The sequence below is a fragment of the Momordica charantia genome (genome assembly GCF_013281855.1).
Source record: "Momordica charantia cultivar OHB3-1 chromosome 9 unlocalized genomic scaffold, Mcharantia_2.0 BLBB01000009.1, whole genome shotgun sequence".
In the NCBI taxonomy this organism is placed as follows: domain Eukaryota; kingdom Viridiplantae; phylum Streptophyta; class Magnoliopsida; order Cucurbitales; family Cucurbitaceae; genus Momordica; species Momordica charantia.
Genome location: NW_028275167.1, coordinates 1,450,832 through 1,463,372, shown reverse-complemented (window position 1 = coordinate 1,463,372; position 12,541 = coordinate 1,450,832). Strand labels below are relative to the sequence as shown.

General features: G+C 38.8%; 1 protein-coding gene across 2 annotated transcripts; it reads right to left on the bottom strand.

Annotated features, from left to right (window-relative positions):
* Positions 1-387: 387 nt before the first annotated feature.
* On the bottom strand, positions 388-11,364 carry LOC111020172 (uncharacterized). 2 transcript variants are annotated; one of them, XM_022296758.2, is made up of 11 exons: positions 10,980-11,364; positions 10,073-10,287; positions 9,800-9,982; positions 9,599-9,698; positions 9,476-9,506; positions 8,966-9,005; positions 8,331-8,483; positions 3,024-5,181; positions 1,456-2,854; positions 1,141-1,224; positions 388-896 (listed from the first exon to the last, which is right to left on the bottom strand). In XM_022296758.2, exons 2-11 carry the CDS (start codon positions 10,129-10,131, stop codon positions 832-834), a joined length of 4,272 nt encoding a protein of 1,423 aa, XP_022152450.2. In that variant the 5' UTR covers positions 10,132-10,287; positions 10,980-11,364; the 3' UTR covers positions 388-831. The 2 variants fall into 2 exon arrangements, with proteins under 2 accessions (XP_022152450.2, XP_022152443.2); XM_022296751.2 differs by having other exon boundaries at positions 10,073-10,284.
* Positions 11,365-12,541: the final 1,177 nt, after the last annotated feature.

Sequence of the window (12,541 nt, the reverse complement as noted above, 5' to 3'; positions counted from 1 at the left end):
AAAGATACTCGTGGAAATGTAGGAGGAAATGACGCAGTTAAATAAGAACAAATCTTTCATTTCTCAACCTCAAAATCACAACAAAATGCAATCTCTTGAATATGGAAAAACGGTCAATGGTCTGAACAAATTGCACATATATCTTAGTACATGTTCCTCGATGCCGAGGGCATCCACGGTTAGCGTGGTCTGAACAAATTGCACATATATCTTAGTACTTGTTCCTCGATGTTGAGAGCGTCCACGGTTAGCATGAAAACAGTAACGAAATAAGGAATTATTTCAAAGTCTTAATTGCAATTCCAACTGTCACTTAAAATGGTATGGAAACACAGTAAGAGATACTCATGGAACAGGGATACAAGAAGTTCTGAATAAAAAATTGACTAAAAATGAAAAGAGTGATGTGCAAAAAGCTTTTATTATGCATAATTATATCACACTCAACAATTCTGTTCTTGATGAGCTCCTTCAGATATACAGAGCACACAAAACTAAACCCTCAGAGCAAATGAAGAGCAGAACCAAAGAAAAAAATAATAATAATGCTCCTAAGACTACCAAAATCACAATGACATTCTGCCAACAATTAACTCATCGTTCAATACAGTATACTTAATTAATTCAACACAACTAACAGGTGTAACTACCTAATGACGTAGGCGGTCGGGTCGGTCTTCTGAATCGAATAACATGTACATGATCGAATTGCAGACCTCGTGTCTGATTCTCTATTACCTTCAAGCACTTGTATCTTACACTGTACCAACTGCTGTACCCTACTCAAGGATAACAAGACAGTGATCTCACATGGAAATCTGCTGTGTTCTATTACCTGGACTTTGCATCAGTTCCCTTGCTGCGGAAGGTTGAGAGAGAGAAGAATGATCGTGGAGCTGTAAGATTTCAAATTTCCAACATTAGAAATTCAGTTCATCTCCAAACTCTCTTTTTCTTCTTTTAAGGAAAAGGAAAACCGAAACTCTCATAAACATGAAGCACAAGATGTGAGGATCAAGGAACAAGTAAAAAAAATCATTTTCCAACTGCCCCTTTTGAACAACTTCGTTATCACCAAAGCAAAGTAATGATATCAGATATGACAAGTAAACATAGTACATGACACCAGCGAGCACTCACCTTTCAAGGAACTTCCTGACATGTGATCCTCCCTTAGCTTGAAGTTGGCCGGTGGTGCTGGAATCGAACTTTGTAATTCTTGAACTGCAGGGTGAGCAAACAAAGATGGGTAAGTGGATTCTAATTATCATAATCCGTGTGCTAAAAAAGGAGGGGGAGAATCTGTAGGAATCACTAACCCAAGGAAAATGAAAGCATAAAAAGTCTTTTAACTTAATTCCTACATAAGCATATTTTCAATGGATGTTCCATGCAAATAGAATCAAATAGAATAAAAGCCGACGTCAACAAATCAATACAGAAAATGTAAGTTACCCTGTTCACAGAACAACTCGCTTTCATTAAAGCCATCATCAGGACCCTGTGAGAATCCCATTCTTGACTTCCTCAAGTCTTCTGATGACCTGCTAGCAGGATCTCGACCATCTTCGGTATCATCATCTCCCTCAGATGTTGTAGCAGAGATCCAGTCAACCATACTACTCTCTGTCCCACGGCTTTTCCTTCCAAACTTTAACAACCTTTTAAACCCCTTGGTCATATCCTTGCGTGACTGACTTGATGAGGTAGCAATAAGAGAAGGCTTCTGGGCACTTCCCCATTTCTTTCTCATTCTAGCCACATCAGTTTCTGCTTGTGTTATATTATGCGAATTCCATGATGCAGGGCTCCCAATTGGAGAGTCCATATATGCATCAATATCAGAGGTCTCATGTGGGTAGGAGAATGGATGATGCATGCGTGAGTTCCATGACAGAGGGCTCTCACCCGGTGAATCCTGGAGTAACCCTGCTTTATGAAATGAAGGCAACATAGAGGGAGGTTCAGAAACTGTAGAATGATCCACCTGAGAATGAGAGTGAGATCTCAAAGAATTTTCAATTTCAGACCCAGAATTACTTGATCCGCCTGATTCCTGGCTTAATCTTAGCTTTCCATTATCCATATGAGCAAGTTTAATTTCCATTTTCCCATGCTCTTCCTCCTCTTCCTCTTCTTGTTTGGCCATAATTTCTGAACCATCAAAGGCTTCATCAAATTCCTCTTCCTCTCTTGAAGTCTCAGATTCCATGGAAGCTTTCAACTTGGCTATACTTGTTCCAGCACCAGGGACTACACCATTGCCCTTCCTCAGAAAAGGCTTTGATTCTATGCTCTTCAAATATTTAGCATAAATGCTCTCCTCGTTCTGCTCTTCATCCAAAAACAATGGTGCTAAAACAACATTGTCTGTGTTCAAAGGGGATATATCCTTGAACTCAATAGCACTAGCAGAATTCTTTCTTGAAGACTGTGCACGACGAGGCTTCTCATCCTTAATAATTGGCTCTTCATTGCTAGTTTTACTGCGAGAATAATTTCTCACCAGGGGCCGCGCTGATGCTTTGCCAACTCCAGAAGGTTTTGTATTTTCTTTCCTCAGTTCAGAGAAATTAGGAACTGACTGTGCAAGAAGATTTTCTGTTTGTCCTCTTCGCCTCCCAGAACTGGAATGGGAAACTTTGGCAAGCGACCGTGGCGGAGCTGAAACCCCAGTGGGACGAGGTGTAGAAGATAAATTTCTACTTGGCAAAGCCTTCTTGTTCTGGTTGCTTCTGGAAGCACTATCCGATATATATGAATCACTGTGCAATCTATCGTTCCCATTAAATTTCTGCTCCAAAACCTCAGAAAAGTCCCCATCATCCTCACTTTGAATTGAATTGATCAGTGGCTGATGTGCAGAAAGATTTAACATCATTTGTCACAAAAAAGGAAATGAGAACAAAAAATACGGGTGAGAATTGAGATAAGAAACAAAAAATAAAATTCAGAGATAGAAAGACCCCAGGACCTCAGCACCATTACCATCCCAAAATAAAAATTAAACTACGCAAAAATACCTGATCCCTTGTTTGAGAGCGATAGTTGAATGATCTGAGTTTCTCTGCACGCCTCCGAGCACTGGCTACTGAATCTTGTCTGTCAACGAAACCAGAAAATTTTGCTTTCATCTCAGCTTTACTTTTCTCAAGGCTATCTTGCATGGCCTTCATCTTGGCTTCCTTCTCTGCCCTTTTGGAAACCCATTCTTCCCTCAGCTTAGCATCTCTTTTCTGCATATACTTGTTATAAAATTTTCCTCTAGAATCATCGCCGAAGTCATGGTTATTTATCATTTTCGATGGCGTTTTGTAAACACTTTCCATTTTACTGGAACTCCCCATTGATTCTTTTACCGCAGATCTTTCCACCACTTGTGCAGGAGCAGTTTCCAAAGCTGAAGGTGTTCTGTGCTGCGAACTAATTGCTGATTCTAACTGCCCGTCGGAAGTATTGTTTCTCCTTGCAGAGCTGGAGTGCTCCCCTGGAACACGGAGCTTGTGCTCTGCAAAAAGCCTTTCAAGCTCATTGGCCTTCATTTTTAGTTCATCATTGAGCTCCTGATTCCCCTTGGTCTGCCTTGCTCTTTGAACTCCTGGTATGCTTGAGATCGCAGGGGTGCTTTCTTGGCCTTCTGTAACATTTTTCCCAATCATGTCCAATTTACTTCTCTCATGAACAAAACTGGTTTCTTCTCTGCCAACTTGTGACTTCTCCAGTTGTTTGCGGCCAGCAGAATCAGGTTTCTGCAGTTTCATTTTCTGAGCTCCAAAATCATCTACTTTAAGATGATGCGTATCTGATGATGCAAGGTTCTTGCTAAACACTGCCTCGGGTTCTGCTTTGAGAGATCTCCGCTGCTGGGGTAATCTGCCGCCATCAACTTCCATGGACTGAGTTGATGAGGATTCCACTTTTAGTCCACCACATTCAAATTGATTGGAAAAAGAACGAGAATGACTTCGAGAACCCTTAGAACGTAATGGATATGCTGAATAATCTCTTGGTCCAGAATCGTCCATCTTATTCCCTAATCTACCATCAGATGCCTCATCCCCTGCCTTCTTTGCAAAAGCATCAACCTGAGACGAAAACTGATTCTTGACTCCATCAATTTCAGCTGGATCTACAAAACTTCTCGCCTGTGGCTCAGAGCCCAACGTACCTTTGAACCCCTGACCTTTTTCATCGCTGCTTGACAAATTCTTTATACTTCCCTGAGAAATTCCTCGATCATTCAGTCCAACTGGGTCTGCTCCATCAGAGAACGACCTGATTTGGGCCTGAGAAGTCGATTGGTCATTCCAATCGTTCTGTACCTTTGACGCGCCACCCTCCTTACCTGAAGAAACCTCAATCGAATTCTGATCCTCATCTTGTTGTTTGGGCTCATCATCCCCAGGTCTAACAAGATTGCCCCTTTCTTCAAGCCTAGCCTTACTCTCCAAATCGGGCAAGCTCTTCTCACTTTGATTTTCGGGCGCTAAAGAAAAAATACCAGACTTGGTATCAGAAATTGAAGATGAAGAAGGCGTACACAATGGACTCTCTACTTCCTTCTTTTCATTGCTGAAATCAATGCTCATATCACTGACACCGCTCCATCTCCTCAAAAGCGCCTTCTCCACCACCGACGGCGCCGACGAAACGTCCGACGAGAGCCTTCTCAGTTCCAGAGGCTTTCCAGAAACGGGCTTCCCTCCACCACTGCCACCGGTATTTTCCTTCTGTTTGTTCTCAAAAAGGTTAATACGATCCTGAACGCTGAGCCGCCTCGCCGGGGGGCCCACAGGAGTTGCTGACGAGGACTCCGTCGGAGTAGGAGTCTCCTCTTTCTCCAAGGTTTCGGGTGACGTCTCCACCTTAGTGTCGTCTTTCGAGTTTACGACGCGTCGGCTCGGAAAGGTGGCGGCCGATTTGGCCAGTTGACACGTGGACGATCTTGTTTGGTCCACGTTGGAATGTTGTTCTTCAGTTCGTGAAGTTGTACCAGATTGTGGGTCGTGCTTGTGGTACTGCGGTTTCATGTGGGTCCCAGCAGGGTCTTCGGTGGGGTCATCGATGGACATGTCCGACCCGCATGAAGATCTAACGGCTCTGTCATCGACACCTGGCGCCCACGTGTTGATCAGTTCCGGCCTTCTCCGGTGAAGCGAGATGAAACTAGAGCACGCTTCGCTGCGAAAAAAAATTGAAACCCTGCTTTAAATAACTGTGAAATTGACGGAAAATTTTGTATCAGTATCACCGTATCACAACTATTTTAAATTTTACACATGATTAAGGAATATATAAGTTTATTTCATCGACTCTATACTATATCTTTAAATGTTGCTAAGATAGAATGAAAATATTTCTATACTATCACAATGCTATAAATTTTCCTCTAATATACCTGCTATAACTGGTATTACTAATCACATCTTTGTCACTCTTTCTCCGTTCCTCTCTGTTTCTATCCATGATTGCTTACTAATCACATCTTTGTCACTCTTTCTCCATTCCTATCTGTTTCTATCCATGTTTCTTCCCAATCGGGACAAAATAATAATTTGCATCCTAATCTAAGTTAGTAAAGAAAATGAACAAGCCAACATGAACATAATTCAGCTGGTTAAGATACATTTTCGACTAAAAAATTAAAAGGTTCAAATCTTTACCCACATAGATCAAACTCAACAACATTTTCGATTAAAAAGTTAAAAGGTTCAAATCTTTACCCACGTAGATCAAACTCAACAAAGAACAAGTTCTTATTTTTGGTGCCACAGTTCCACAAAAAAAATTATAAATCAATGCAGTTGTTTTTCGGGTGTAAGAAGCATGCTTAGAGGATAGATTTCTCAGCCACCTTAAGACGAGAGGTGTGAGGTAAACATAAATAAGTAGATAAAGAGTATGGAGGTTTGAGGAGTAGATGTCATTTAGAATTGAGCTAAGATCATATGAGCGGTGTAGTAGCATACAAAAAAGAGACAAAAAAAGTTTATCACATTCATAGTTCAATAGTTTTAAACAAATACTTAGACATTAACGAGAAGGGAAAAGAATGAAACATCAGCAACTAAGATGATTTCTCCTTCAGTTCTTTTAACTTGTGAATTAGAGTTGAACTTTGAACACCACGAAACTGCTCAGATTAAAAAAAAAAAAGTAAAAAGCTGATGAGAGAGAAATGATCGATCCAATGGAAGGATTGAGAAGGAAGAAAAAATAAAACTGAAAAAGAAAAATCTGAATTGTAGTCAACTTAAAGGATTAAGGCAATGTAGTTGGTGGCGAGAGTTACAACAATGGCGACAAAGGCAAGCACCACAGTGAAGGTACTGGCCAGAACATCATGCAAGGCGAGAAATGCTAATAACACCAAGCAATAAGTTCAATCTCAATCTGTCCCATTCATCATGCCAACGTATTGGCCATTGGTAAGATTCAGAAAACCAACCTTTCACATATGACACTTTTTTTATTCCTTTTTCTTTCTTGTGCAAGTTAGTTGAACACTGTAATTTGAGTTTTTCCGAATCCATGTAGGGACTTGTTTGGGACTTGGGACTTGAAATATACACAGCTTTTTAGTAGTGGAGTAAATTGTAAATTCTCTTAACTTAACAGAAACATAGGTATAAACCTGCAGGTGGTGAGATTTCCTTGTGTTTCTTGTATTTGAGTCTCCAGCTGAATCGTACATCTCTTTCATTCCAAGATCTCGTCACTAAGAAGGTATAGAAACATATGAAAAAGAAAATGTATTCCTTACTTAAAAGTGGGTGAATTGATTCAGTCAATTTGAAGTGGCATTACTCTATACTTCCAATCCATTTTTAAAATCTCAAATTCTAGTTCTACCAGGTTGGAGATGTTGACAAGGGAGCCTTTTGTGCAAATAGGGGATGGGAGAGGTTAAAGGTTAAGGGATCGCATTAGATCTTTGGTGTGGGGAGCGGATATTTGGAGATTGGGAATTCAACTTTGAAAAATGAAGCACTCTTTGCGAAGTGGTAATGGCGTTTTCCTTTGGAACTTTACCTTTTGTATCATAAGGTTGTGAGCAAATATAGTATTCGCCCTAATAGTTGAAATACTATAGTAGTTATAAATGACACTCTCCGAAATCTGCAGCGCGTGAACTATCTTATGGCTTTGCCTCATTTCTTCAACTCCGTTAACTATGCTATCGAGGATAAGATTGCATTCAGTTCTAGGACCATAAGATTTGAAAATGCATCCTTTCTTCACTTTTTTCATTTTTTGTCTATTTAGTCTGGTCTTTGCAAAAGGTGTCCATTTATAGCCACTGCTTGGATCATTGGCTAAAGCGAAAGTTTGTAAGGTATTAGGGCATCCCATTAGACAACCTGTATAATGGCAAGAGGAGAAGCCAAATCATCAACCCCCCAACCAAGGTCCGTAGATCAACATCTAGAATGTCAAATTTTTATCTTGGCTTTACTGAACGATTTAACAATGTTGAACTCAAAAGTCCTCTTTGGTGATATGCCGCTGTTGGTGGGTTCCTTTCAAATAGTAACCAGAGGACTTGAATCATATCCCTTGGAGATGTACTTTTGCAGGGAATCTCTGGTTCAATAATTTGCAATCTTTTGGCATGTTGTGAGTTCCTATTCCTTAATACAGACTACTGGCCATGATGACAAGGGTTCTCTTGCATCCCCTATTTTGAGGAAGAAAGAATCGTTTGTGGCAGGTAAAGTTAAAATAAGAAAACTTTCACGAAATAGAGTGAGGAGGTTTAAAGTGCCAAATGCTTCAACGACTCTCTTTTCATTTCTGCAAGTAGGGCTTTTTGTCACTATCCCTTTGTTTTTGTCCTCAGGGTTTATTAGCCTTAACCAACTTCCCTATCATTAAATTAAGGAGAGAACCCAAGTACAACACAAATTCTTTAAAGTGACATTGCAGTCTCTCGCTACAAGATGTTAACCAACTTCCCTATCACCAAATCAAGATCAAAACACAAATCCCTGAAATAGTAAGGAAAATGAAGTCTCTCCCGAAGATGTATGGTGGGAAGTAAAAAATCCATCAAAGTGCCAGAACAAAGACTAGAGTCTGCATTTTCCTCTACACGTTCCTCGTGTTTGACATTCCAACATGGAGGAGAAACTTAGAAAGTCCTTTCCTTACCCTCAAAAGCAGTTGAAACACAAACCTAGATTACTGCAAAATATGTGGTTCAACTTGATGCCATCAATGTACACTAATTGCAAACAAGCACCAGGCAGAAAGATCGAGATCTAAATATATGGTCTTAGTAGTACTAACACACATAAGTCAAACATAAAATTTGTTTATAGAGTACTCACGCTAGGCGATGGGCACCAAACCGATCAGCAAAAATTTGAAGGTCAGACACTGTGTTAGGATTAAAACCAGCAGCTGATGCACGAGCAGAAGCTGTGACCAAGTCCTGCCTAACTGCAATTAGTCGTACATCGATAGCTTTTAAAAGCTCCTTCCTGAAAATTATGAAGAAATACATCAAAAACGAGAAACCTACCTACACAAACATATACATTCAGATTCAGAAACTTAGAACTATCGGATATTTGCAACCTCGGTTATAATTAACGCACTGTAAATCACATTAAAAGATCTCATAACACCAACCCAGTTAATGCATTAACTACCTCAACCTTATCATATACACAGGCACTCTGTCCCATTAACTGAGTCACAACATCAAATACTGTCTCTGTCATCCCAAATAAAACATACCAATCAATTTCTTTCATAGGGGAACTACATAGATCTCACCCTCATTTGAAAGTTCAGCATGAAACCAAAGTATGGATACAATAGATATCTGAGAGAGGAGAAGAACTTTTACGACTTCAAACATATCCCTATTAACACTAATTATAGCTTTTTCCAATAACTTGACAAATACATGAAGAAAATTAAGATAAAAAGACAAAAAGATTGAGAAGAAAAGAAATACTTGGTTTCGTCAGTTGAGCCTGTTCCTGTTCCATCTCCACCTAAGGTAAATTATCAAAAAAAAAAAAAAAAAACATCGTTGGTAGCAGAATATCAATTTAATCTTCAAAATAAAACTACAGGAACTATCCTTTCATATGAAACAATTCACAAGCATTTATTGAATTCTTCTCATAAAACCTAATGCCCTGATTCAAGAATCTGAAAATGTTATAGCACTATAGGATTTTCCAACAAACAAGAACATGAAACCAGATCATCCCTCTCCCATGTACAAATTCCACTTACATCTTTACATTGCTGCTTACATGTTTTACCAGTCGATTAATGTAAAATCTCTAGATAATAAATCAATTTGGAACTTAAGAAGTCACAAAGAATTATCGAAGTAATGAACTTGGGTACAAAGAACTAAATTTTACAACATCCAAATGCATTATGTGTTCTTGCAGATAAACAAAAATGACTGAAGTTGAAAATTCATAGGCAAATAAAGGGAAATTTAACATACCCGATGCACCAGAATTCTGTTCTCCTTCTCCCTAATGCAAAACAATAAATGATTTAGCAAAACAAAAAACAAAAACAAAAACTGTATTCATCTTAAATAGCACTGACTAATAGCATCACTTACCTGGGAATATATTCTTCTGGCTGCTTCCAATTGAGACGTCTCTGCATCAAACGTATTGACCAGCTCCAATATCTCGGGTGTGCTAACAAAACGCACAAACCTGGAAATATTCCAACCACGTCAACAAGAAAATTCAAGAGAGCCTGGCCAGTTGGCATAAAATATCCTGATTCGTAAAAGCCCAATATGAAAAATTGTAACCTTTCAACGGTTCCTTTCGTGAACCATGCATCAGCATTTCCACCCCTCTCAACTTCAAGCTTAATTGCCTGAACTGCATGAGCAAACTGCTCTTCCGCAACCTTTAATTGAGTTACAAATGGCTTCACTGAACCTGATGCAAGTTTCTCAGAGTTGCCATGACTAGAAACAAACAATTCACAACTGTCCAAAGGGGAGAGAAGAGAACAAATAAAATTAGTAAATAGAAGATTATAGTATGAAATGTAAACAACCAAGGTATGCCATCCGCACCGTGAACGCCTAGGTGACAGTTGAAATAAAGCGAAATCCAGAGGCGTGTCAGGTTTCATTTCCCTTTCACTTCACAGAAACTTCAAGTTTCAATTTATCTTTTCCCAGAGCACTTCATGAAACCCAACTTACTTCCTGGCAAGAAATATTCTAGCCCCTGATAATGTTCGGTGTGACTGTAGAATTTTGAAGAAATATGGCAAGACGCATCGCTGCTATAATGCAGGTTGAGAACAAACAAAAAAAAACAACTTTAGAAAGTATTTAAATCATAAATTCAACCATTTCAGCTAGATTAAATTTAAATGAACTATTTAAAACCCAGAATTGAGATGGTAGAAAAGGTTGCAACAGTTACATAGTAAGAAAAAATAATTAAATCCGGAAATTAATAATCTGGATTTCAGTAGTCAACATTTTGAGTAAAAATAAGATTATCTAAGAAGATATCATTCCATAGAAGAAGCCTAGCAGAAAAAAACCTCAAGCTTCGCTGCTAAATACCTACCCAACATCCATCACAGATCTCACTCCTCAAACCCTTTAGAAAACCAAATGCTTAAAAAATTCACGCGCCCCCCTCCTCTCCCCAAAAATAGAAAGCCATGCTTCATAAAAAGAAGGTAGATAAGTTTAGATCTGATTCGACAATTAAAAAAAAAAAAAAAACAGATAGCCAAACGGAAGCAGACCCATTACAGAATTCAATCCCACGAAACCAAATTCAAATGCCCGACCGAACAAAAAAAAAATTTTGACAAACTATTCCAATACAACCAATAATCCCAGGTAAGCATAAAATCAGTCCAAAAAAACCAATGCAGAAAAGCGACAGAAGCTGGCGATGTAGAAAGACCAAAAAGCAGAAGCCGAAATGCGCGACCGATCGTGTATTTGAGAAGCATACCTGTGAAGTCCACATCCAAGATCTCAGATAACGCAATCGGATCCTCCGATTCGAGGCGAAGCCCAGATGATTAGCAGCATTCCAGTTGCTGGTGTTTTCCGATATTCCTTGCTTTCTCCAGGTCTCCGTAGCCTCTGAGGGAAATTCCTCGACGGTTTTGCAAGATTATTTCTAGGTTTTAAGAAAACCCTAACAATGAGAAGATGGTCCTTGCTTTACTCGTCTCGATTCTCAACGAACGTAGCTCTCTCTCTCTCTCTCTCTCTCTCTCTCTCTCTCTACACTCTCTTTCCGTCTAAGAGATACAGTAGAGAGAGGCAGAGATGTGAACTGGAGAGAGGACTGTGCTTCGGACAATGTTTTCTTTTGTTTGCAATTTTGGAAATCAAAACTTTAAACTTTAAACTCCAAACATAAAGACTCTATTTTTCTTTATTTACAGAAACGGGGCTGACTCCTCACTCCTCCTCGCCTCAAATTACCATAATCTCCATCTTTCCTTCACTTTATTTAGGCTTCAATTTTAAATCTCATTTTCGTCCCGTCAAATTTTCTATTTTAATTCTTAAATTTTAAAAGTAACTAGTTTTTATTTTTCTTAAACAATTTGATGATATACTTTGAGTATTGACAGGAGAAATCTGAGCAGGTGACGTGTCAGGTTTTGAGAAGCGACGTTTAGATAGAAGACCACAAACGGGTTAAGAGCGCGTATACGGAGGAGTCACCCCCACTTCGCCTGCAGTAAGGACGGTCTGACCAATGGCAGAGCTACTTCCACGTGGCAGGAATGTCCTCACCTGCCTATCAAACTCTCATATGATCAGGCAAGCCATTGTGCATCAAACGAGCGTCTTCCCTGATCGGCCATGAGCACCTACAAAATTAGAAAACTGCTACTACCATCAAGTAAGTGAAAAAAGTTGTCACTAATTTTTAAGATGTTCTCTACTACTCTTACTTCGATTACTAACTTGAGTATCAGAGTATTTTAAGTGGGATGTTATACAGATGTCATCATTGCATACTCATTTGTTGTCAATAACACTCCATTTCGAGGGACATTTGGACGTTGCTAAAACTCACTGTCAACAAGTACTATAATTTGGAAGTACGTATTGGGTCAGTAAATATTATGTAATGCAGGAACCCAAATGGTTATTTAAAAAAATTATGACTTTAAATATATTTTTTTGAAATTCCAATAATTAAAATAATTATTTTTTAAAATTTCAACCGATACAATAAATATTTCAAATTTTCAATGAGAAAATGTGAAGATTATTTTTTGTAGTTTGAGGTAGGAATGGAAGTGAATCTCTAAAATGGTATTTAGATGTCTTAGTAGCAAAAAAAGAAAATCTAGAATTTAATAACAAATAAAATCAAAATATAATTTAAACCAATATTTAATTATTGTCCGCTTTTATATTATTATCTCAAGGGAGGGGTAGATTTGTAATAATGTAATTCCCGGACTTGTCACTGTACAAAGAGAGAGGGTATTTCGGTAATTGAGATGATTAATCCGGTATTCTAATTTTAACGGTTCTCTACTTTTG

Excerpts from the sequence above, each read along its gene's own strand:
- LOC111020172 (XM_022296758.2), bottom strand. The coding sequence starts at position 10,131 with ATGAAACCTGACACGCCTCTGGATTTCGCTTTATTTCAACTGTCACCT. Across the intron at positions 9,983-10,072 it reads CTGTCACCTAGGCGTTCACG|TTGTGAATTGTTTGTTTCTA; the intron begins GTGCGGATGGCA and ends CCCTTTGGACAG. Across the intron at positions 5,182-8,330 it reads TTTGGTGCCCATCGCCTAGC|CGAAGCGTGCTCTAGTTTCA; the intron begins GTGAGTACTCTA and ends TTTTTTTCGCAG.